Here is a 26,909-nt window from a genome sequence, read left to right as displayed (position 1 = left end):
CTATGACTAGGAAAGATCCTGTATCTGTTGCACACATATAATTTCAAGAGGGCATGTAGTGTAATTCCACAGCATGGAGCTCTTGCTGTAGGTTATGATCCAAACAAACAGTAAGTTTTGCAAGCTTCCCTGCTGGACCAACCAACAGTGCATCCTGACTTGGAATCTGGCCATCACCTCCTGCTTGCCAGGCTGCTCTGGGAATCCTCCTGCTACACTTCTCAGTCCACATGGACTCCTCTGGCTGCAAGACTCTCAAGGTCTCTCTGATTTGGAGCTGCCTGCCTGTACCCTCAAATGGAACTTCCAACTTCTGGTTTAGTTCCGGCTGCAATTAATTTGTGTACATCATTGGCATGGCTTATTTCCTGAAGTACAGAAGAAATCAAAAGAAGTAGACTTGGGAGTGACTTTAGAGGCTTTCTCAGCTGCACACAGCTCACAGGCACCCTGCATGGCACTGCCTGTAGCTGGGATTTCTGTAGAACTGTCTCTTCTTCCTTTCTTGGTCTTTCCTCTTTTTTTTCTGTTTGTTCCGTATCTGTCTCCCTCTGAGCAAGCTGCCGTCAGCCCGTTTTTTGTGCAGTGATAGATGCGTTTGTACTTGCTAAAGACTGCTTCGTGTTTCTGAGCTTTACCTTGTTACTTGAACAAAGAGCAAGGGTTTCTTAGCAATGACCCTAAAAAAGAAATTTTCCCCTTCAGCTTATATTAGACACACATACACAGAAATAGATTTAAATGCGTTTTATGATAGTGCAACATCTGACAAGGAAATATGAGGTTAGCAGGCACCGGGCATTGAACAGCTCACTGTCTTCTCTAGTTTATAGGAAAAGAAAACAATGTTTTCTTTTGCTGACTGCTTGTGATTAGGACTCTGTTAAAAAACAAACCTGGCTCGAATTTTAATTGCATTTCTTAAATACTGCACTCTTTCAAAGATACCATACATATATTACACAGAGGTAAAGGTGTACAGATTGCCTGGCTAAGCAGTATCTCAGCATCTCCTAGGGACCTGCAAACCTATTTTGCATGAAGCTGAACAGATTGCCCTCCCAGGTGAGGAGAGTATTTCATATGACGTGTCCTTAATCGTGTCTCTGTGTGCAGGCAGAAGATGGCAGCTTGCAGGAGGCCAGGGCAGCGCAGGCTGCCTGTGGCCACTCTGCATGGACTGTTCTGCTCCTTTTCAGATTGAGGAGTTCTGTGGCAAATTTGTAGGGTATTAAAACATATCACTGAGGATGAAGCACTAGAGGTGTTTTTTAGCTATTTGCAGGTCTCTTGTGAGGAGACTGTACTTTCCCTCTATCACAGGTAATGCAGTACCTGCTATGGCAGTTAAGCCACTTACTTTACTTTTGGGAATAGTTATGTAAGCCAGATTTAAAAAAAATTTTTTACTCTTAAAATGTCTTTGTTATTACCCTCCTTTACCTCACTACAGCTTCTCCTTTCCTTTTTTCCCTGTGTGTACAGCTGAGTTGCATTTTCCTGTGCTGAGAACAATGAATTAATCATACAAACCTTTCTAAATGTCTGTCATGGCACAGCCTTCTCTCTGCAATAGAAATTGCCGGGGGTAAGCTGTGCTCTCCTTTCCTAAGCCAGGCAAAGAGAGAAATTTTGCAGAAAGTTTCGTCCTTAGAGGTTCCAAATGTAGCAGGAACATGAGGATTTGCATGTCAGCCTTGTGAATGTGTGAGATCGTTTTTTATTCCTTCTATATGAAAGCAGAACAACAGTGGGAACACAGTAAGAATGCAGATGTTGCTTATTGTGTTTTAAGAGGCATTGCCTGTGCCTTGCTTTTCTAAGCAGGGTAAGTGTAGGTTTGCAGTTAACATTGTTCAGTGCTCTGTTCATTTGATGTGGTTAGGGCTTGCATCTGTTTGGTAAAGTGTAGAATCTCATCATTATCTGGGAGTATGGGTTAAGCCTCATCTGAATGAGATGTTTAGATTACTAATCCTGTGCAGTAACTGTATTACATTTGGTTTTTATACTGCAACGGTCCCTTTGCTTGTTTGCATGACTGGTAGAGGCAGAGGCTCCCGTTTGCTATTTTCAGCTGTGGGAGTGAGCTGGAGCCTGTGTTTAACTAACAAAATTGCTGCTTATGCAGTTCATATTTCAAATACCTGTAGCTGGTCATGCTTCAGTTTCTGCTGAGCCATTTTCTTAGGGTGCAGTTTTGCTGCTGATATAAAGGGATTAGATTGTGGTGTTGACATTATTGATGTTCTTTCCCTTGTTCCCCTGGTTCCTGCATTATGCTTGTGCGAGGAAAGCTGCAGGAGCTGCCTGGCAGGAGGGAGGAACATTGTGTCATCTCAGTGACAGCCAGCAGTGAGATCTGCTGAGCTGTATCATCAAACTGCACCCTTAAAGGTGCTCCTGCCAAATGCAATACATTCAGTTTTCAGCTGAGTCAGTGAGTGGATAACCTGGCTGCTGCAGTTCTGGAGTAAGGGCAGGCAACAGGAAAGAGTAACCAGACTGAAAGGGAAGAAAGGGAACCAGGAGGACCAGGTCAATCCTCAGACACAGGTCTAGACAGACATTGTCAGTGTGTGAAACAAGTCTTTAAGGTGGACTTACACATGCATTGTTTTGGTTTTCTAAATATCAGACTTGTAAAATCTGTGATCTGACAAGCCAGCTTTAAAGATACTCATCATAAGCCCTTGTTCTCAGCATGTGTACACCGAATATATTTGGGGTGGGATTTAGTGATAAAAAGCAGTCTTTGTTTTTGGGATCTGTCTGGAATGAGTTGACAGTTCAGGTTAGGCTTTCAGACCCTTCAGTTTCAGGATGAAGAGGCTGTAGGGCACTCACTGCAACACATCTCACTCACCAGCCAATTCACTGAACGGTACCTTCTGCCATTCCCTCCACTTGCAGGCAGGACTGAAGTCCAGGGAATGCCTTATCTCCAGAAGGTGAGGGTTAGAGTCCAGAGCAGAAGACCAACCTCCCATGTCCACTTTGTGGGCACAAGACACTCAGCAGCATCCCTGCTGACACCATGAAGAGAGCTGAAACTGAGAATGTGTCTGCTTTGTCCCGTTTATATTAACTGGGCTAATAAAACAAAGCAGAGAAGTTATCTCTAATCATGGCTATTTTGCAGTTTCTATTAATACTGCTACTTGAGTCATCTTTCCTATAATGTAGTAAAAGTAATATTCCTTTATCCTATCTGGGTTAGATAAATCCTGGACTAGTGAGATTTTTACAGTGTATTAAATAGCTTGGTTAAAATAGTATAGAATAGTGAAATGCTGCTGCCATTTAGTAATGTAGAGACCACATAGTATGTGCCTCAGTAAGCCTCTCTAGTACAGAAGACTTTCTGAAAACTGGTTCAGTTAGCACAGAGAGGGAAAAAAGAAGGAAGTTGTGACCTGCTGGAAGTAATGAGAAACTTCCAGAGAATTTTGGATAGATGATGTGATTGCATTTTGCTAAACTTCTGCTCCAGTCTGGACATGATTTATGATGGTAACATCTGCATTTTGCCTTTCTCCTGTTAAATGAGCAATAAGATTTCTCTTGTTACTGGAGACCACTGTTGAGGTTAGCAGGGAGATCTGTTTCTGCTCCATGTTAGTCGTGTGTGGAACAGAAATCTTTTAACAGAAGAGTTTTCAGTCTAGTCAAAGATCTAATGAGTGAAGTGTTGGAAAGTCTGAAATTAGGCAAATTCTGAAGTATTTTAAGTGAAGGCAAAGATTAGCAGATTCTCTGTTATTATCAGTTCAGGAATTAAGCTTAAGTGAAAAAAAATATATATAAAAAAAAATAATCAAAGGAAACTCTTTACTCCTAAGAGGAATTAATTCACAGATGCTGAAGGTCAGAGCAGATAATCCCAGTGGTCCCACCTGGCCAGGCCTGAATATGTCTTTGAAGTATTTCTCCAAAGCAGTCTGAAAGTGTATCCTCCTGATACTTGTTGCAAATCAGTACAAAGAAATAATGACTAGGGGAGAAAGCTGGAATACTTTAGCTAAGATAGGTTTTCTTTACAAATTTGGCTACTGAACAAGTGATTCACTCATTTTAGCAGTTTTGTATCTCAAAATGAGCATCCTGTTTTTGCTGCTTTTTAATAAGGAGACCAGCTCTAAATACCAGGGTAAAATGGAGATGTCTCTGGGGATTTTTTTCCTGTCTTACTTTTGTGAATAGAAATACAGATTAACAGGAAAACCAAACCCAGAGAAATGATGTTCAGAAAACAATCACTCTGCTAAAAATATGGGAGACAAGCATTGAATTCTAATAGTAGACTATTAGCTCCATCAGAGTTTTTTTTCACTGCATTAAAGCTAGATTAGGTAAAGATGTTCCTCTGAAACTTCACAATGAATGTGTATTTTGATGGTGTATCTTGCAGTGTTTTCTGGTTTAGTAAAATGTATTAAAACCAAAATATTTTCATGCTAAAGCAGTTGATCCTATAAGAATAGAGATGCTTTCCCAAAGTGGTGTATGAATAGCCATGAGCCAAGTGTTTCTGAACAAGGTACCTCTGATTGTATGAATACTTTTCAGGTTCCTTTTTGTTGCATCACACTCTGGAAACCTTGGAAGCTGCAGCAAGGTGTAAGGATAAATTCCACAAAGAGGGCTGAAGTATCCACCTCCATAGTTTGTCAGTTCCTCCACTGGGCTCTTGACAGGAGCTCAGATCCTCTGCATAGGCTAGTGAGGAAGGCAGAACCAACACTGCTCTTTGTGTCATGTTGTCTTTGCTTAGTGTTTCATGTGGTGGCTGGAGGTCTTCAGAGCTCAGAGTAACCACAGATAAGAGCTGCAGGCAGGACTGTGAGGCTGACGCACTCCTGCGGCACAGATCCAGTTGAAGACAAAGGTCCTGTGGTTTTCTTGGGGAATGATCAGCTGGCTTCTGTTGTGGCAGATGCTCTGAGCATCCATCTTAAACAACAAGGCACAATTTAATAGGATTCTAAATGTAACTAATGCTCTTGTTCAGTTTACAGGCTTGAATTAAATCACTTGGGGGAGGAGAGTATGCTATTTTTTTGGCTAAAAATTTTTAGGGCATCTTATTTAAATTTATGCAGCTGTCGCATCCACTGCTGATAAGTCACGTAGATGTCGTGTGGAGAACTGCAAGGCTTCTGGCTATAAAAAAACACCTCACGATTTATTTCTCCTCAACATCCTAATTAGTTTTATAAAAATAAAAAGGACAGATTAGGAAATGCAAGTTTGTGGAAGAATTCTCAGGGTCTGAACAGTAAAATATTTGAGATCTGATTAAATCTAGGTTGCAGTTAAACTTGTGCCCAGTGTAGAGATTACTGGGAGACAGCAAATGAGAACAGGTAGATGTAGATAAGTGTGTACTCGTATGTGGCCTGAGCACTGGAGGTATCTGGTACTGTGAAACTGTTAGAAGGATGCACAGACAGCTTTGGTCAAGGCTAGTTTACAGTCAGTAGTATCTGGTACTGTGAAACTGTTAGAAGGATGGTTGCCTGCACAGACAGCTTTAGCCAAGGCTAGTTTACAGTCAGTCTCACAAACAACTTGTGGTCAAGATGTACATGGTACAGCATGCCAGGGATCATTCCCAATGCACGCAGCCACTCTGAAAGGCTGCAGGTTTAATAGACTTGGCCAGATGATGCCATTTGGCCTCAGGGCCAGAGGGCTGGCCCTGGCACTAAGCAGTTTACTAGTTGCTCTGACCAGGACATAAGCGAATTCTTGTTGGTTTTAGCAATACTCCACTATAAGGAAACTATCCCTCCCACACATTATTTTAGACATCTTATTTCTCTTCAACAAATACTTAATATTTGTGTTAATAAAATGTCAGTGTCTCTTTTGGGTTTCTCTTGCAACTTTTTTTTGGTGAAAGAGAGAGGAAAATATTTTTGTCTTTCACTTATACATTGACAGCAGAATTTGTCTTTGCAGTTTTTGGGGAGATACTAAAGGGCATGTTACCTTCAGTACCAGCAGTGATGATGATGTGGTAATTCTACTGTTGTTGATAATGAATTATTTTCACACAATTTTAGGACCTGCCTTCTGCTTGAAAAAGTGATCCTTTCATGTATGCCTAATACCCCCTACCAACATGTATGTAAGAAAAGGAAAAAGAGTAAGGCATTGAGATACAAACTTACTATGCAGCTCACTTCTTAATAAAGACAGTAATCATGTAAGAGTTTTGTCTTTGCAGTTTCTTGGGATGGCTGGCCTCTTATTTCAAGGAGACAATGACTGCATCAGCATTACCTCCAAAAGTTATGTACTTCTGTGATGCATTTAGGTAGACAGAATGGGTTGTGTGACAAGAACAACTAGCACATACACTTGAAAAAAATCCTCTGAATTCCAAATAGTATCTAGGTCGTATGATACCCACAGGCATGATTCATCCACCTGGGCTTTTTGCCAGCTAGCAACTGCGTGAATCTGACACTTCAGAAATACTGCAAAATTATTAAAGCTGTATTTATTTCCTTCAAATAATGCTGTTGGTTATGCCTGTGAAAAATAAAGCATATAGTTTATAGTTCCTTTTTGAAATAATGAATTTCATTAAGTAGATGGAAAAAGTACGGTATGGACTGAAGAAAATGCAGAGTAGATCTAGCTGAATGAACCCAGGTAGCTTTCCTTGGCCCTACAGACTTTCATTCAAAGGTTGTTATCTTGATATAAAGTCCAGTTTGAGGCAGATTCAGTTTTCTCCAGAGCGTATCTTCTTGAAACCCAGCTAGCTGTTAAGGATTGATCTGAGTTAACTATGATGACCTAAAAACTGCCAGGGGCAGTTCTGCCTCTGTTAGGCTATGGTATAAAGATTATAATCTCCTCAAGGGGCAGAAACCCCATACATTTAGTAAAAATCTCATGCATTTTTATTTTTTTTTTCCAATTAAATTAATTTTCAAGGGATGAGATCATACTTATTATTATTAGGAATGTGTATTATGCAGACAGACATCCTTAATTAAAGATTCAACAAGCCTTGTTCAGGGAACCATCAAGCTGCATTTTAAAAAGATGTGTAGGTGTCTAGGAAAACAAAAACAAGTGTATCTGGGGTGGGTTTTTTTCAGATGTACCAACGTGTTTGTCTCAATGAACACTTACTTACAGGAGCAGATTCTTGCCAAGTTGTTTACCTTTCATTTCTAGGTGCCTATATATTTAAAAAATGTAGCCCCATGACTTTGAAAAGCAGCTGCCTGTATTAACTCCTATTTCAGAAGAGTGCCATACAGAGTATTTTTTTTAAAAGCATCTTTAGAGAATAGAGACTGTAGTGCCCACAGCTGAACTGAAGACTCAGCCTTCTAGAAATTAGATGAGGAAGTATAGCTGTTGTCAACTTGTAAATAAACAGTAATGTTTAATGTTTATGAACTTAAAACCAAAAAAATATATTTTTTCCTCGCCTTCCTGAGTTTGTGGCTTCCCATGCTGTGAAAGTGGGACAGGAGGAAAGGAATGGTCTCAGGTTTGAAAGCACATCTGAGTTACAGGGTACTTGCTCTGAGCATTGTTTTTTGTTTTCCTTTCATCTAGATAAAGAAGAGGCAACAAGATGTGGTGAGGTTTCTGGAAGCCAATCGCATAGAGTTTGAAGAGGTGGATATCACAATGTCTGAGGAAAAAAGACAATGGATGTATAAAAATATCCCAGAGGACAGGCAGCCAGCACAAGGCAACCCACTGCCACCGCAGATATTCAGTGATGATCGGTACTGTGGGGTAAGTAGCTGTTATGATTGTCAATGGTGATGTATTAGTACATACCCTGTTGGCTATTTAAAAACCTGGGACTTGCCCTTGAGCTGAATTAATGGTGACAGTTTGTGGCGAAAGGAGCAGGTAATGATCGTACAGTGAAAAGTCAGCTCGTTCATCTGTAAGTTGTAAGCTTGTCTTCAGCTAGTGGATCCCCTCCCTAAATGTAAGAATTTGTAACGTCACATGCTTCATGTGCAACCTGTTAATGGTAGAGTCCTTGTGAGACCACTGGGATTTATGGTTTTCTTGCTATTTGGATCTAGTTCAAGCATAAAAATTCAGAAGGAAATCTTTGGCACAGTAAATGAAAGCATTGGCTAGATTGAGTTATCTTGTAATTGTAATTAAGCTCCTTCTCTGCTGCTGTCTTAGGGTAAATTTCATTTCTGCTCAGAATCCTTTATACAATCAAGAGTCTCTAGGATAAATAACTATTTGCTGTTTGAACTATAGAACAGTTTTATTTTTCCCTAAAGCAATACAGATTAAGGCTTAACTTCCTCTGCTGATAGACTGCTAAGCATGACAGCCTGTGAATCTGGCAACAGATTGATGGGTGGGGCTGGTTCCTCTCATGCTATAAGCTGCAGCACCTTCTCCATCCACTAGTGCGAGCTGAAGTGTTAGCCTCACTCAGTATGTTGCGAATGGCATCATACGAATGTTTTACTCTCCTACTTAGCCAGCATGGTATACTGCAGCTCTGAGTCTTGGGCACTGTTGTAGTGTGTAAGAATCTTCCTAGAACTTGAACTCACCTTTGTACAAAATGTTGTAAAGAGCACAGCTGGGCCCTCTTTGCCTTGCTACATCTTTTCATACTTAGACCATGTCACTTGAACAGCCTTTAGGAGGCAGGTTTGAGGTACCTGTTAAATTGGCTGGTGGGAGAAGGAGGCTTGATGTGCTACTCCAGCTGCATCAGAAAGTGAATGGGTAGGGTCTGTATGTGAATTCAGTAGAATGAATGTGGCTGTAATAGCGGGACCAGAGTACATGCAGATATTGTGTGGGTTTCTGACTACAGTGTAAAGATACATCCAAGCTGGTTGTAACTTTGTCCCCTCCAGACTCAACAGTGTTGTAACAAAGCTACTGCTCGCTGGTGACTCATTCAGATCTGCTGAAAACCTGTTAGCTGCAGTGCAACTCTTAGCTCTGCAATGACTAGGTTAGGTATGATGCAGCAGCTACCTGGCTTCTTGATGCTAGGTATTTAACGTCCCTCCCATATGCTTTGTATTGCCTTTATTTGTTTACCTGAGCAGTATAACACCTATCTTCCTACTTCCAGGTAAGAAATGTCAGTTAAAGAAATGTATCTGGGATATGGAAGGGATTTTGACCCTCACATTTAGAGAAGCCCCTCACAAATAACATTTACATTTTACTTTGCCTGGGAAATACGTTTTAAGCTTGTCTTTATAGCATATTTTAACCTAATCTTAGAAATTGCTGTGTGGAATTAGCAAGGAAGAAGATGTCATGCAACATGTGAGATGATCTCATTTATCTGTCTGCTCAGCTGATAGCTGTTTTTGGTTGAGCAGAGTTAATCTTATTACTAGACCTCACTGTCTACATGAACATCTTTAGAGAGCAAACATGCTTTGAAAGAACTTCTGTTTTCTAGGATGAAGGAATATGTATGTGCAGGATCTCCAAAATTAATCAGTCTGCTACATTAGTTAATTAAGTTCTTCTCTCTTGAATCAAGAAAAAATATTAGGCAGGAGGCAAAGGACATTCAATGCTGGAAAGAGGGTTAAAATATCACAATTAGATGAAGTCAGCACATCTTGTCTCTGCCATTTTCACACTGAGTGTTCTTGTACATTTCTCTACATAAATTACTAGAAAAAAATAACTACTAAATAACTTAAAAACGGAAGAAATGCCCACTGAGTTTTCTCTTTGTTGAGTTGGTGAGACTTGTAGCTTATCATTCCTGATTTGTGTCCAAGCAATTTATCATCAAATTTGTTCTAATAACAAACACTGTCTGTTTTTCTGCCTGCCAGTTCTACCATCTCACCAGGAAACTGCCTGTGTACTTATTCTGACTTATACATTGTTACTGACAGTACAGACTTACACTACAAACTGGTCAGATCCATCACTATTCCTCTAATGTATAAGGGCTAGACAAGGCAAAGCAAAACAGGTACACTTTTTATTCTGTTCATGTTATTTCAATAGAGGTTCACAAGGATATGGTGTACAAGCCGCGACTCAGTGTCATGATCATAGCCATACTGCTTTTTCTGTGTTAGTAAAAAACATTAATACTGTTGGGTTCTTTTCCCCCTCCTCCCTATTTTCTCTTTAGTAGAAAACTGCAGCAATGTGCACAATGGTATTATCTCAGAATAGATTTTTCTGGCTAGGACATTACCATTCGAAAAAACAACTTTTCAGAATGCAACTACAGTATAGAGGAAATTTGTCCTTGGTATTTTCATTAAGTACCCAAAATCAATTGGTGTCAGCCATCTAAACAGGTGATAGGTGATATTAGAGGGGAGAAAGGTACAAAAAGATGACCAGTGTTTACTGGTTCACAAACCATCTTGTACCATCTTCTGGTACCAACAGACAAACTTCATGTTTTGATGTGTGAGCAAGATCTTGAATTTTTTTTCTGAGTTGATGTAATCACAAATAAGTTCATAAATCCATCTTGTCCTTGTCTCATGTCTTCTGAGATGCAGTCCTCAATTTTTCAGTAACAAGCTCTGCTAACAGATTTTGAAATAAAGTACTCAGCAAGTACCATTTTTATTTCCTGTGAACAAGATAAAAGCTGTGAGTACACAAGAACCCAAACCATTTTACTGATAATCCAGTGCTGTATAGAAATGCTGGTAAATGATGTCTGACATTAGGCCCGTGCCTCACACTCCCCTCTTCTGCTTTACCTGAAATCTCCACAACTGAATACACAACCCTTCTGGTGCTAGAAGTCTCTTTGAGAAGAGTAATCTCCACTTCCCAGTGAAACTGCACTCAATTCTCAGTTTACAAGGTTAGCACTTTGAAAGAGTGACAGTTCTAGACAATCTACTCTATGGCCAGTTTGAGCTGTTTGTTCAAAATACTTCTTGATTACCTTTTGCAGTTGGAGTAGTTTGTGTCTCAAAGCCACCCACTGACCCTAGGCTGAATGTGAGTGACTTGGGGACAGTGACACAGCATGGTTTATCTTCCCCATTAAGCCCTTTTCTCAAGCAAGGAATACAAGAAGGCAAAGCTGACACTGGAAAGCAACTCCTGCCCATGTGTCTTTTACACGTTGGCAAGATACTGTTCAGACCATCCACAAGGTCTGTGTGGTTGTAACTTACAGGCCGTGCCTATGCTTTTGCTGTCCACTTTTCCACTGATGTTTTGATTCCTGAGGCAAAGAATTTTAGTTCTGTGTGGTGTGTACTCAAAGGAAGTGTGTTACCGATGGAAAAGTGTAGCCAGCCTGCCTGGTGTTAGAGCTTAAAAACTAGAAACTCCACAACTCAGTAAAAATAAAAATAAAAAATAATCCAAGAATTTTGTCTTCCCCAGAGCAGTTAGAACTGATATCAGTAATCTTACTGCTGCCTTTTATCCTATAGTGCAGAGTGCATTCCTATGAGCACTGCAGTTTTGGACTCTTCCCTCTGCTTTCTAAACTTCATGAGTAGCTGTCTCAAGGAGAAGTAGCAGGTGCTTTCTTGTAATCCATCCCACCACATAAAGCTGACATTAGTCAAGGTTTGATACATCTTTGGAGATAACTTACAGTTTCCCAAATATTATGATTTAGGGTGTTTACATATTTTAAAACATTTAAAGGTGATCAGTATAAACTTAGTATTGTCCTCCTTTACAGGAGCTAGTAGAAAATGCTGCAATATTTTTTCTTTTGGATTTTTAGATTTATTACATTGATGTTCTACAGAACTTAGTAAGTGTGACAGAAGCTACTAATAGTTTTGTTTGGGTTCCTAATTCTCCTTTTCATGGAATGGAAACTTCCTATTATGACATACTTTCTCTGGGGAGAAGGGGTTTGTTCTGGAAGGCAACATGACTACTTTGGTAAAAGTATTTTTGAATAAAAAGTCTGGTCTATTAAAATATGCCAAGGAAAAGATAAGAAAGTTTACCAGATGACAGTAATACTTTGAAGGCACAAGTATTGGACAGGATATGGATGCAGGATGAAGTAAGAAATGTAATGCATCACTGTTCCACTTGTGTTAATATGATTATGTTCTAAGAAACACTCTGAAGATATGGCAAAGTTATAATCCATTTATAAATAAAGATGCTGTTGGTACATTGCAGTATCATTACAATTAGTGTGGCTTTCTGCTTTCTTCAGTAGATTCACATTTCTTCTCTGAAGACACCAGAAAAAAATCAAAGGAAAGGTTCAAAGATAATTTTGCTAGTGTCTGATTACTAAAATAAATGTATGGAAAGGGGAAATCCGTATTTAATTTAGTCCTCTGAGATGCCACCTAATACTAATATGAGAAAAATGTTCTAAAAGGAAAGCAAACCAACACGTAGTTGTCATTTCCTTTGTAAAGGTACAACTACCTTGACACACGTCCAAGTCAAAACATATGCATTCAGAGGTTCTGTGCAGCATGGTCAATTTATTGTGTTTCTTAGCCATGATTTAATGTAAAATGATGACTGCCCCAGTTAATTCCCTGACATTTCAGTCCCTCCCTCTCCTAAACTCCCGTTATGGTCTGACTTGATAAAATTCTAGTCCAAACAACTTGTAAAATAATGTGATGACCTGGAAGGTGCACAAATGGGGGAGGTGGCACCTGTTGTCATCCATAGTACTTACTGATTCTGCAACTGAGCACCCCCAAATATTGCCCTGCCCTGGATGGGCACTGTGCCAATTTGAAGTCTTCATCACTTGGACGGGGGAAGATCTTCTGCACTTGCACTCCCTGTCTTAGAGGTAGGAGATATTGGTGCTTAGAGAGTTGATGTCTGGGTACCCTGTCACGGTTGCTGAATGAATGGCAAACATCACATCAGCCCGAGTTTGTCATCTACTGTCCAAACAACAGAGCTGCAGCTGACATCTGCTGCCTTCTATTAAAGCCTTTGTTTTTGGAAGCCTCCAAAAAGAGATTACTGAAATAAACATCTGGCCCTTAGGAGAAGAGTAGCAGGTTGTTTTGTAGAGTCAATTGTATAAGGTATTTAAAAATCCTGTCCAGAGATCTTATCAAGAAGGTTAGCTGATTGAAAACTGTCATGTTTAGACTGTCCTGTGTTGGGCAGACGAGATCTTATTTTTCTGTGTTTATATAATATTGAAAAAAGACTCACACATGCACACAGACTCGTTCTTTAAGGAGAGCTGTGCTGAGTAAGAGCTTTCCATTGTAATCCTAATCAGATCAGTAAATTAATGTAATCTGTCCTAGAGAACTGGACTGCCCTTTTCAAAAAGGATAGTAACAGCTCATTCTCTATGGCATACAGTATTAGTTCAGTCAGTAACAAAGTGCTATTTAATGTATTTAAATAAAGAGTTCCCCACTGTATGAACAATTAACTTGCCCCTTTTATAAGAATGGACAGATTAATAACACTATATTAAAAAATTGTTGCCAAAGAGAAACAAATTCAAACAGTATGACAGTATACTTACCTTTAAGTCCAATAATTAGTGCATTTTAAAAAAAGATCTGTATAAAAAGAAGAGCGAAGTACATTTGGGTGAGTTTCTTGTTTTTCTGTTTCCTGGTGTAGTAAGTAATAAGAATTTGTCTGAGATGTTTAATAAGCTCTCTCTTTCTCTTGTTGCAAACTAAAAGCAAGCAGTGACAAAGCCAGTTGGGTCTTTTAAAGAAACATACCGAGAAACTTCTTCACAGTTACTGTCTTTGAAACTTCATAAGATAGAAAGTTCTCCTAAGCTCAGTTGCAGTAGTAAATGCACAGTGTCTGTATAGTTGCTAATTGTAACTGAAATCTACTTTGAGTTAATGTCTTACTTTGACCAATGCCATCACACTTGTATTATGTTCTTTGAAGCACAAATAGTTATTTATGCTGATCTGCAGTACTGCCAATTTTAACTTTGGTGTGCAGTAAATAGCTTGTCCCAGCAGTGACAGTGTTTATTTAAACAAGCCTTAGTGTACCTGCTTAACAAAATGCTGAGCCAAATTAATTATGGCAGTGTCTGTAATCACATCACTGCAGTGATCTGGTTTCCCAGCACCAGGAACACAGCACACTTAAGGCCTACACAGCTGAGATACAGCTACTGCTGTAGCCAAATTGAGCTTTGTGAACTTGGCAGTTGCAGTTGAGGTAGGAGAAGCTACCCTGGAATTGGCATTTCTAAGGAGGAGAGAATTCCCAGGGACTGTTTTCCTACTGGAGTAAATTGGCATAAGATGCACGTAAATACAGATGGACATACGGCATTTGTGTCATAATGAGGAGTTAAATCCAAATTTACTGAATGCTCCTCCACTACCTCAAAGACTTAAGTAGCTTTTACTTCTCTGTAGAATTTGTGCAGTGTGTGGCTGTGAGGGACCAGCCCTCAGGGCCTACTGTGCGAAGTGGTGTTGAGACACCATCCTGGAAGAAAACAAAAGGACTGCCTGACAAAAGGGATCTGCCCAGTGCCTATGGAAATAATGGCCTGAATATGGCCTAAGATCTCCAGATGGAGACCACTAATGGAGCCACAGGGGCCGTGCAGGAGTGAAGGAGGCAGAGGTCCACTCTAGTTGCTCAGTTTGGTCTCAACTGTGCTTATTCATGGTTAGGAAACAGTTGCCTAGGTGAAGCAGACGTATAAAAGGAGGAGCTGTGATGGTGGCCTTGGAGACCCTCACTGACACCAGCTCTGCTCTGTTTGATGTCCCAGTGCTGGACCCAGGAGAAGTCACTTTCTCTTCTCTCTAGCTTCTCTTCTGTTCTCTGTCTCTCTCTCTCTTCTATGTCTTTTCCTTCCTAAAATCATTAAGTAGTACAAGGCCTAACCCAATTTTTTCCTAGGTTGAGTAGCTTGAACATATTGTGGAGACTGGGAGATGTCCCTGAGGACTGGAGGAAGGCTACTGTCACCTCCATCTATAAGAAGGGTCCAAAGGAAGACCTAGGTAATTATAGACCTATTAGTCTCATTCAGTCCCTGGAAAGTCATGGAGCAAAACCTCCTGGGTACTGTCACAAGTCAATTAAAGCATGTGTTTGGGAAAAGCCAACATTGGAAAAAAGAGAACATAGCCTCTATTTTTAAAAAGGGGAAAAAGGAAGGCCCAAGGAACTACAGGCTGGTCAATCTCACCTCTGTGCCTGGCAAGGTCATGGAGCAGATCCTCCTGGAAATCTTCCTGTGCTAAGGCTCATGGAAAATAAAGAGGTGATTTGTGACAGCCAACATGGCTTCACTAAGGGCAAGCCATGCCTGACCAATCTGGTGGCCTTCTACAACAAGGCTACAGAGATGATGGATGGTGGCAGAGCAACTGAGGTCATCTACCTGGATTTGTGCAGGGTGTTTGACACTGTCCCACATGACATCCTGGTCTCCAAACTGACAAGGCATGGATTTGACAGATGGACCACTTGGTGGGTAAGAAATTGTCTGGATGGCCAAACCCAGAGAGTTGTGGTCAATGGCTCATTTTTTTTTGGTTAACAGCTGCTTTCTGAATGCCTCCAGGCCAGCAGTGGGAGCCACTTCCTTGCACAGAGCCCAGACAACACTGCTCAACTGATCCCAGCAAAGCCACTGTGTTCACTGGCTTAGTAAAGCTGCTTGGCACAGTGGCAAGGGGATTGTAGTAACTTCTTACTGTCAGTGAAGCCTGGTGAAGAAACAGGGAATCACTGCTTTGTCAAAACCAGTGGGTGGTAGTGTCCTTCTTCTTTGGGAGGCAGAGTGTTCCACAGAGTTTTTCCAAGTGGAATCCATTGACTCACAAACGAGTTTGGGGCTCTTCCTTGTATATGAAGCTCTCAGCTTCCACTGAGCTTGGCATCATTTTCCTTCTTCAGCCTCTGCATCTACTCTACTGCTGGTATAAGTGAGATGTTTTTTATGTTATACAAGAGTTTTCATGTCCTCACCTGTGGATTAAGTGTCTTTACATGTGGCCCAGATCTGCACGGACATTCCTTATAAAGATAAGGTGAAGTGCAGGATGTGTTTGGAGTATCTGTTATCTCACCTGTATTACAGGGTGTGGGAAACAGCCCCACAAAAGCCAGGTTCATGGTTGGACTTGAAGATCTTAAGGGTCTTTTCCAACCTAAATGATTCTGTGATTCTATATATATGTATGTAGAAAGCTGAAAGGATCAGCAGACATAAAGCTCAGTCCTGGAATCCTGACTTCTTACCTGAGTCTATAGCACAGCAATATGCCCTCTTTTTAGATGACAATGGCAAAAAGCCATCTTAAGAAGAGGTTTACTCCTAATTATGTCAGCTAGTATGTCTGAGGCCTGATGGCCATCATACACTCCTGGTGGCCTCTCTGCTTCTTTCAGGGCAGATGCTTTTACTATAGAACATTTGGCTGGGAAACTTGCCTCTGTGCAGCTGGTTTTTTTTTTCTAGGTTGAGGATATTTAAATGCTCATGCAACTGCAAAGTATCACTTTGCTAGGACAGTTGTGTTCATGTTGGGTTAACAATATATCATTACAGAATTGTTGGTAAAGCATCTTCGTTTAGTGCATGTTAAAGATTTTAAGAAAAATTCTGCAGATCTGCAGGATCTGCAACAACGATGGTGTATTTTCTGTCCAAACACTTATTTTAGGTTGGCAGATAGAAAAAAAGAGAATGAAGAGAAATAGTGTCTTCATGTACAAGTACACACTTTCCTTACAAAGTTATTTCCCAAAATACCAACCATCCTTCTGCAATGCTATAATTTGATAGTAATTGGGTCTGGCAGGTGGGATGAAGGGCTGTTCAGGGATTCACACTGCATTGTGAAGACCCAAAGAAACCCTGAGAAGCAGAGTGCTTGCCCGGGCCGATTTTGCTTCATGCTTAGGATCTGAGAAGCCAAAATGTAAACACAAGTGGATATTGGCTAGGTGTGAGTAAACTCTGGCTGGGAGATAAAAGAAGGTTCCTAATCTCTGAATATCCTGTAACAGACTTCCAAGAATAGCCAGGTCAGAGAAATATTTCTGCTTTTCAATTTAAACTTCTGTTTACCTTCTAATTGTGGGGGAGTTTGTGAGGTTACAGGTTCCAACAAAAGGCAGGAGTGAAAGGAGAAAAGTGGGCAAAGCAGCTACTACTGGAGAAAAATTGATGTCCAAATTTCAGAAAAAGCATCTGAAACTCTAACAATGAGAGATGAGTTCTCAAAAAGTAATGAGCTCAGAGGTGAGGAGTCAAAGAAGTGCTGACTTTCAGGGCCAGGTGTGTTGGGAATGACTATTCCACAGAGGGGAAGTATGTGGAGGCAAAGAGACTGCCTGTTACTATTCTGTATTGGAACCACATGTGTGTGCAGTCAATTTTTAAAAGATTTCTCTAGTTGAATGCTCTCGAATTAATCATGACTACTAATCTCCAATATTTAGAGGTAATCGTTATGTAGTGATGAGCACATACCTGAAATTTCCTGACACTTACAGAATGCTTTACATATCAGAAGTGGCTAAGTAGGGATTAATATTTCTATTTTGCAGTAACATGGAGGAAAAGAGTCTGAACTGGATGCTTTCTTGTTGGCTAGTGGTCATGAAGGGAAATCTTTGCCAAATCACTAAGAGAATCTTGCAATGTGCCAAATGCATTCACTAATCCGTGCCCTGTTTGTTTGGGTTTTTTTGTTTGTTTGTTTGTTTTTGTTTTTTGTTTTTCCTTAAAAACTGAGTACTAACAGCTCCTCTGATGATAGAAGATTGTCCAGTGCAACAAACAAAACAGTAAAAGCAGTGGTAACGCTTTGAGGTCAGAACCTGATCTTAAGCAGCTGAGACCTAATAGGAACTTAATAGTGATAATGAAGATTATTTATATGTTTCTATACAGCAAGTATTTTTATGGTAACATATTTAACTATGTGGTCATCCAAGGCTGAGATGTGGTCACTGATTTCAAAGGATACAATGATGATAAAGTCTCTGTTCTACTACAGAAGAAATAAGGAGTTCAGCTGCCTTAGGACTTCTTAAGTTTCCATGATAGAATGTATTTTCTTTGCTAAAATGCAAACTGGAAATCTGTTCAGAAACTTACTTGCATTGTTAGGCACTTAAATGTCTTTAAAATAGACCCACAATAGATTTCCTTTTAATGCAACTCCATGTTTATATTGTTCCGTCAAAAAAAGTGGTGAAAGTTGTAGTTAAGGAATTTATGTGCTTTTCTTTGTCATTGTAGTTGGTTTTTTCATGACAGTTTAGAATGGCTTTTAGGTTTTCATAGGAGAATATGGTTAAGGATCAGTATTTTCCTGAGCATTATTACATACCAGTCTTTAGTCTAATAAATGGTGTGGTAAGATCAATCAGGAAAACATGAATGCAAATGTTAACTCCCTTTTCCCCCCCCCCCCCTCTGTCTAGGATTACGATGGCTTCTTTGAATCAAAGGAGAGCAACACTGTCTTCTCCTTTCTTGGACTGAAACCTACTTTGTCATCAAAGGTCAGTGTAGTATCTCAGACTTTTCATAGAATTCTTGAAATAGTGAGATTGGATTTTCTTCTGTGTTTTTGGATGTACCACTGCCTTGATCCATACCTGGTCCATATCAGCTTCATGCTAATGAGGTAATTGAAACTGTTGCCAGGAGAAGCAAAGCATTTTAAATGAAACCAAGCATATACATGGGAGTTAATTTGAGACCACAGATAAATGTAGTTTAAAGAATACATTCTCCTTCACATTATCAATGTAAATTGAAAACAACTGACTTACTTGTAACAGGAGATGGGACTGGGATCTTAGTCACTGGAGTATCTGCAGCATATATCACCAGAACATCATTTTACTGGGCCAGCCTGGCATAAAGGCTCAACCAAGACAGCATTTATTGACACATTATCAATGTAAATTGAAAACAACTGACTTACTTGTAACAGGAGATGGGACTGGGATCTTAGTCACTGGAGTATCTGCAGCATATATCACCAGAACATCATTTTACTGGGCCAGCCTGGCATAAAGGCTCAACCAAGACAGCATTTATTGATTAGGCTTTTTTTTTTTTTTTTTTTTTTTTAGTGCTGAAATGCAGGAGCAGTCAGGAGTTATAGCAACTCTTTGGATAAGACTTTAGTTTTAACAAATAAATATATACAGGTCAGAAGACAAAGCCAGTTAACATTTTTTTGTTGAGGATGGTATAATAGAGGAGATTTTATTGACATATGGAAGCCTGGAAACTTGCTCAAAGAGACTGCATGGTGCACCTTCGGGCAGTAGATCAGACACATGGAGGAGGATTTTTCTTCTCTTGGCCACTGTAGATACAGCTGTGTTTGGTAGCAGTACTGTTTCAGGCTTGTATGGTAGTTCTTTAGAGTTACTCTTCTGCCAGGGATTCATTTATTTATGAACCCCATGAGGGAGAGAAGTAGGAGGGAACCTCAGCAGGGAATGACAAAAGCAGGTTATTTTGGCAGCCTGCCTTGCTTCTTAGCTTGGAAAACTAGTTCTAGGGAAAATATTATGTCCTACTGCAATCAGAAATAGCAGCTTCCATGCAGCTCTGTTCCTGGGAAACAACCTCTTGTAGGCCTGGAGGAGCATCTCTATAAAGCTGGCCAGATCACTGTTTTGGTCTGGCAGTACTTCAAAGAGATGCATGCTCAGCTGCTGTGGAGACCTGGGTTAGGACACCTTGCATGTGAAAGTCACAGACACAGGAGATGAGAATGTATTCATAGCATCAATGGTATTTTTTTCTCTTTTCTTTTAAATAGGAGTCAGAACCCTAGAAAGCCTATCTGAAGTATCAACGAGCACATCTCCTGGATGAATGACCCTGTTCTTCAGCACACAACAGCTTCCCTAATGGATCACTGTGATAGAGCAAACAAGCACCATTAGTAGTAGTCTGCTTGCCATGACATGGTGCTCTCCAATAACATGAAGTTAGTAACACATATATGAAACAGGATTAAGGCTTAAGGACAGGCTACTCATCTTCCTTTTCAAAAATACTTGTTGGTGTTTCACTTTTGTCTTTGGATTGCTTCTGCAACTGGCACAGATATTCTAACAGACGTGTTTGAGAATAAGGAATGGAAGTGTAGGGCTTCTCTTGTTCATGGATATACTTACATAGTCAGAGTCCTTACCTTTTTAATTCTTTCAAATACTGTAGTTTAAATTATCCCATCATAATAGTTAAAGTGCTGATAATTATTAGAATGTTTGTGCTGGCTGTGATCCAGAAGGTAAAAATAATCAATCTTAAGATCTCAGTCTAAGACAATAACTGCCATATTTTTGCTCTGCATTAATTTAATGTGATGCTTATGCTAGATCATGTTTATTTGAAGAGACATGGTCTGCTAACCTGGTTCATGAAAACTTGATTTGTCTAATGATGCACATTGCAACTGGCTGTTGAAAAACGTGAAGGTGGTGCCAAAGTGAAATGTTTTTATATGGTTCCTGTTCCAAATGCAGGTGAAATGTGCAGGAAAACACCTGATGGAAAATACTAGGTAGTTTGGAAGATGAGGTCTGATAGCTAATGACAATATTAAGTTATCTCTTAAATCTTAAGATTTCTTAATCTTAAGAAAGGTTTCACACCCAAAGTTGGAGCTCTGTAGTTGGGCTGTTTTAAAATGAGATTTTGCCAAAGCCTTGAGTTTACCTTCAATAACACAGAGCTCTACCATAGCCACATGAGAGCCAGGAGGATGCTTAGAGAGCCCAGTCTCAGTCCCTGAGTCCTAGATGGTAGAACACTCTACGTTCTACCATGGCCCAAGAGCTAGGCTGTCCAAGAGCTAACTTGCCCAGCTGTTCTCCTGGTTGTAATCCCAGGTGTGGAAATGTGGAGGTGCCTCAAAGACAGTGAGAAGGCTGAGTGTGTGCTCAGCTGCATGAGACCACGATGGTCAGCAAAGCTGAGTAACAGGAGCCAAGTAAAGGAAGTGGATATTGTTCCAGAAGGACTGCATTCATGCACACAGCAGAACTTAGACCCATGACTTGCCAATAACTGTGACAAAAAGCATTCTAGACAGAAGTCAAGTTGCATTATGTGTTTTGAATCAAGTCTGGCTATGGAAATAACACCTATGCTGTAATGTAGCTTTACTCAAGTGATTGCATAATGACAGGGTAGTGCCATTCCAGTAAATGTCCTTACATCTTTGGGTAAATTAAGGACAGCCATTATGTGGGAAAGCTTCTTTGCAGTCACAGCATCACTCAGACTGTGTGGCTCTAAGGAAGTCAAACTTCTAAAAAGTGTCAGAAAGCAACCCTGTCTGTGCAACAAATCTCATGTTCTGTTAAAATCAAGGGATACCTGTAGGTCATCTGGTCTAGCACTGTCAAAATCAAAGTTAGCACCAACACTAGCTCAGATGAGATACAGGTTTGTCTAGCAGAATGTTAAAAATATCCAAGGACGAAGATCTCATAACCCTCTAGGTAACCTCTGCCAGAGCTGCAGTACTCCTAGTGAAAATTTTCTTTTTAATATCCAGCCTCAACTCCCAGGCTGTAATTTGTCACTTTGCTTATTTTCTGGCACTCACAGGAAGAGATTGGCACCATCCTGTTTGTAACTGCTCTTAAGGTAGTTGTAGGCTACCATTAGGTCACCTTTTAGGTGCCTTCTTACCAGACTAAACAAATGTGGCTTCCTCAGCTTTCTTCACAGGCTGTGTGCTTTAGGACCCTAGATGCTTTGCTTTGGTGGAGGGCTACTTTTTCCTGTTTGTTCACATCTCTCTTGAGCTGGGAGAAGGTCCCAAAACAATCTTTCAGATGTGGCCTTGCTGGTGCTGAGTAGAGTGCAATAATGACTTCCCTCAGCCTGCAGGCTGTGCTTCTAGGGTAGTGCACTGTGTGCTTTCCCCTGCTTGCAGTGCGTGCATTGGTGGCTTTTCAACCTGGCATTCACTTAAAATCTCCAGGTCCCTTCAGCAAGGTGTTGGTCTGTCAGTTGCTTCCCAACCCATGCTGATGCCTCACCACCCTCAAGGGCAGAACTTTCTACTCTTCCTTTTCAAACTTAATGAGGTTTCTGTTGTCACAGAGACCTCAAAGTAACTGAGATGCCACTGGACTGAAGCTCTGCCAGCTGTTACCAACCACTGAACCAGGTTCATGTATTATTCACAGATTTGCTGAGGGTGCATGCTAGGTCATCATTCAAGTCCCTGATGATGATGCTGAACAGTAGGAGAACTGTAACCCTCAGGTTGTGGACAGTGGCTTACTCATGACTACAGAGGTAGGACATGAATAATGTTCATAACTACCAGTTGAGGGAATAAAGAACAGGTTACCTGCCTGTTCATGTCTTAGCTGCAAACTGTATACAGCTCTGTGGCTTTCCCTGCTAGTGCAGAGACAGGAAAGCTTTAAAAAAGGAGATGTTGAAGGAGTCCATCCATAAATCAATTTCTGGTGCCTCCTCAGCTCAGTTAAAGGGCGAGATGAAGGAAAAGCACACAAAGATTTAATGTCCATACTTGTATTTGCTGGTCAAAATCTAAGCTACGTCACGTTCTTTAGAGGAGTCCTGAACAGGAGTTGGTAACATGCATATACATATATGTATATACATAGATATGCATGTGCATTTTTAAGAATTATGTTGTCTGTGTTAAGTTATTGTGACATTCTTGTCACCAATCCCAAATTTTCAAGAGACTTGAACATTGTTATAGGAAGGGAATGTGATATGTGGTGGAGCTGTGCATTACTAACTTCACCAAATTTAATGTAAGTGTTCCTAAAAAAAGGTAAATAAAAATATTTACCTTTGCCTAATTTACATAATTACACAGTTGATTACAGAGAAGCCATCCTGGATTTATTGTGTACTTGAGATGTTTTAAACTTTGAGAACTGCCTGAAGTCCCAGTCTCTAAAAGCTGACTTAAGTGTGTGAGTATATCCACATGAGTAATCCTGGACAAAATCCCAGGCTTACTGATATGAAAGGCAAAACCACACTGATTTCTCCAGGGATGAGATTAGTTTCACAAAATTCCTCTTGAATTTTGATTAATTGTAGAATAGAAGCCTCCTGTTCACTGGAGACATAGTCCTGTTAGAGCTGTTAGGTAAACCTAGCTTATTCCAGAGCATCCATGTGGGCATAATCAGTTGTATGGAGGACAACACTAGCTCCAAAGAGACCCTGCTGGTCTGCATGGATTGGCAGTGTGAGTCCCTTAAGACTATGTGCTTTTGAATTCTAAGTGGCTAGTTTGAAACAAGGAAGTATAAACATTGTTTGAATATGAATCTGGTCTGTTGTGTGACAGCCTTATTTTTGTAATTAAAGCAAATAGAGTTCTAGTTTGTTACATAGGAAGATGTGGAATTTTTTTAACCATTTTTGTAATGATGAAATGTAACTAGTAGGTAACTGAAAAGGTCTGTGGAAACTAGAGCCATTTATTGAAAGAAATAGCAAAAACTTAATTTTGTTTAAAATATTTGGATAGAAAGGTATGCTTGAGAACTGAATGATCCCACTTGTTTTTGGCTAATACTTGTAACCACCCCACTTTTTAAAAGGGAGAATAGTGTGAATTAAACTGTGAGTCTTTGTACCTAGCTGAAGTCGCTGTGTGGACTGACGTGCACACACACATTCACTGTATCAGTGGCTTTGATAGAGGTGGTTTTGTTTGTGCCACACACTACTGGATAGTGCCTTGCCAGAAAGAGGACTGTTACTGTAGGGTCTTCTTAGATGTGTTTTAATTTTGAACTGAGAAAGGGGTAGTTTCTATATTGCTATTTTTTTAATAATGCAGTAAATTGATTTTGAGGCTTGAGTCAAAAGTCACACGCTTTGTAAGGTTGAAACAGGTTTTGATGAGTCTTCTGAACTCTTGGGGTTTTTTTCGTGTAGCTTTCTCTTTTGTTTTTCTTTTCCTTTTTGTTGACTGTCTGTGATCAAACCTTCCAAGGGAATTGGACCTGGAGTAAAGCCCCTGAATCCATGTTTACACTTTAACTGATTCAAGTGTCGAGTGGCCCAACTGCTATCACTGAAGTGAAGAGGAGCTACCAAGCTCTTAGGGGGTTTCTTGGTACTCCTGCCCTGCCCCCCCATCAGGCCATTTAGTTAAGGAGTCCAATTCTGGGAATATCATGATTCAGAAGTAGTACTCTGAGATTTTAGGCAGTGCCTTGTGGCGCTTCACAGGAGTGCAAGAGTGGGGTCATCACCAGGAAAGTGCCAAATCCCATTAGTCTCCAGGGACTTGCCCACGGATTTCACTAGATCTTGGGGCGAGCAGTGGGAAGAGGTGGGAGCCCCACGTGTTCACCCTGCGGGGAGCAGGAGTGGAAGACGTGGTGCAGAAGGGCCCATGGCTTGGTGATGGCACCCTGAAGGGTGATCCTCATGGAGGTCCTTGGCTGGCTGTGCTGCGTGTGAACCCACACAGCGCTGCTCTCCACGGGACTCCATCTGCATCTTGGCCTCTTCTTCACCCTCCTGCTCCCCAAGGAATTTGGTGGGGGAAACAGAACAGCTGCTAGAGAGCATTCCTTCAGCCAGGGCAGAAGTGGCTTACCCTCTTCTTCCTATTCTTCGCCTCTTCCTCGTGTGCTTTGTCCTGTCCCGTGTAGACTTACCTGTGTGCAAAGCTTCCACTCCCGACCATTTGTAACATCCCTGTGAGGCTGCAAGTGCAGAGCTGGTGTTCACCTTCATGGCATCAGTGTTTCCTAACTCAATGGGGTAGGGAGCACTTTGCATCCTAGGCTGTGTACACGTGGAATTTTAAATTATATGTTGAAATCGTGTTCGTCTAATAAAAAGAAAAATACAATTAAAAATATATATTTGAATTGTGTCGTGTGTGCCGAAGAAGACAATGAAAAAACACGAGTCTTTATCCCTGCTGCAGCTCCCTCTGGTGACAGCCTGTGCTTTGGCTCGGGCAGCCCGGCAGATGGAAGAGCCCTGCCGAGCTCTTCTCCTGGGATGGGGGAGACTGTTCTGCAAGATGCCAAGTGGCTTAGATCCCTGTTGACCCAGTGGGAATTGCAATGTGCAGAATACCTGCTGGGTTAGGGCCTCGGTCCTCCTTGGGGAAATAGCAGAAAAGGAATGTGAAAAAAAAAAAAAAAAAAAAAAAAAAAAAAAAAAAAAAGATGAAATCTTGTCTTCTGTTGTTGTGCTTGAGTTAGTTGATAAATACCATGGAAATAGGGGACAGATCCTCTGGAGTGGCTTGGGCAGTGGGGCCAGGAGGTTTCCATGTGCTGAATTTTTGCTCCTAGAACTGAATTATTAAGCAGTGCTGCTTTTTGTTGTCTGAAAGGAACACGGGTTCCTGCTTTGCCTCTCCACTTTGCCAATCCACATTTAAATATGTTTCACACAGTTAAGTGACCAAAGGTACAGTTTTGTATCATTGTCATCTTCCCTTGATTCTCAGTCTAGTTTGTAATTATTAATGTAATAATTGCTCCTGTCTGAAACTTTTCCATTAAGTCCAGTGTCAACACTGCTATGAAAACTCTGCCCATTTGTGATTTCTTCTGCACCCTGAGCAAGACTCTGTGCCACCTGCTTTAAGACATGACAAATCAAGGAGATACAGATGGGGTGGGCAAGCCTAAATTTCCTGAAATCTGAAGGAGCAAGCCACTGGCAGGGAGAGAAACCCACAAAGGGTGATCAGGTGCCCCATGGGCAAGCTTAGGTGAAGAACACGGGGCTGCAGGGGGTGAGGTTTGCTGAAGGTAACAGCTCGGGTCTGTCCCAGCCTGCTTCTCCAGCCAGTCCATCCCTCCGCTTCATTACATACTTCCAGCTCACATGTTCCTGGTAGGAGAAGGTTAATTACCAGTTTTGATGGCATTTGCACACATTTCCAAGATAACTTCAGCCAATTTTCTTACTTCCCTGCCGATGTATGTGCCAGTTTCTCTCCCACAGGGCAAAGCTGCAGGACAGCACACATGGCACTGGAGACAACATGGGCACGGCTGCTGCAGGGCTCCTGCTCTTGCAGCACAGAAACACCAGCCTGCCCTCCCTCCCTTTGTGAAATCCATCCCCTGGAGCCTGCATCCAGGAATGCAGCACAGTTAACAGCTCCTCACTTCTTTAGCTTCTCTTAATGTGATGTAGCATTTCTATGTGCTTCAAGGAGGCAGAGAAGAATGTAGGTGTGAAGAGGCAGGGATGGATGGTGTACTGATCAGCCTTTAAGATGTGAGAACTGAAAAACCTGAGTCACTCTTGAGCATGATATGAGCAGCATACTAACATGTTAGAATACATAATTTTATGTAATTTAATTATAAATTTCCTCATTAAAGCCATAACTGGAGAGCAGTCTGGTTCCTTCTGCCTCAGCTTCCTTTGCTGACATACCCAGATTGTCCTCTTCTAGCTGTTGTCTTAAGACTGTCTCTGCTGTGAATGTCCTTAGCAGAGTCCTTTGGTGATGTCACATGTCTGCAGCTGTGCCTTGGCCATGTGTCATCTCCAAAACACAGGAAAGCTGCTTGCTGAGCTGGCACTGTCACCCAGAGAGTTCAGGCATCCCACCCGGGCTGATAATGGCTTTCACCACTGACTCCTAGGCTGGTGGTCCTCCTACTATGAGACTTTTGTAATTGTTGGCACCACTGGTATAATTTTCTTGTGATATATTTTCTTATCTGGGTTTTCATAGCCTTAAATTCTTCCAGTTTTCTTCCTGGTTTTGTTGGATATTCTTTTCCTTTCAGATATCTTCCATGAGTGGCATAAATTTCAGTTGCAGGCATGAGAGGTCAGGACAGCTCTACAGCATTGCTGACAGGTATGTCCTTCAGTCATTAAGGTAAGTTGATGTAGCATCAGTACTGCTCCAGCCAGGCTACAACACTTAAGTCCTAAGTAGTTGTTTCATGTTCTTTGGAGC

The 26,909-nt window shown here is 40.9% G+C and overlaps 1 protein-coding gene across 1 annotated transcript; it reads left to right on the top strand.

Moving 5' to 3' along the window:
* The first annotated feature begins 7,509 nt into the window (after positions 1–7,509).
* Positions 7,510–20,093, top strand: SH3BGRL2 (SH3 domain binding glutamate-rich protein like 2). Its single transcript, XM_010003201.1, is given in 3 exon segments — positions 7,510–7,773; positions 18,391–18,471; positions 19,752–20,093. Coding segments are annotated over 3 exon segments (360 nt in total). The 3' UTR covers positions 19,767–20,093.
* The last annotated feature ends 6,816 nt before the right edge of the window (positions 20,094–26,909 follow it).

Source organism: Chaetura pelagica, unplaced genomic scaffold, assembly GCF_000747805.2.
Source record: "Chaetura pelagica isolate M959 unplaced genomic scaffold, ChaPel_1.0 scaffold170, whole genome shotgun sequence".
Lineage (NCBI taxonomy): Eukaryota > Metazoa > Chordata > Aves > Apodiformes > Apodidae > Chaetura > Chaetura pelagica.
This window is presented reverse-complemented; position numbering and strand designations above follow the sequence as displayed.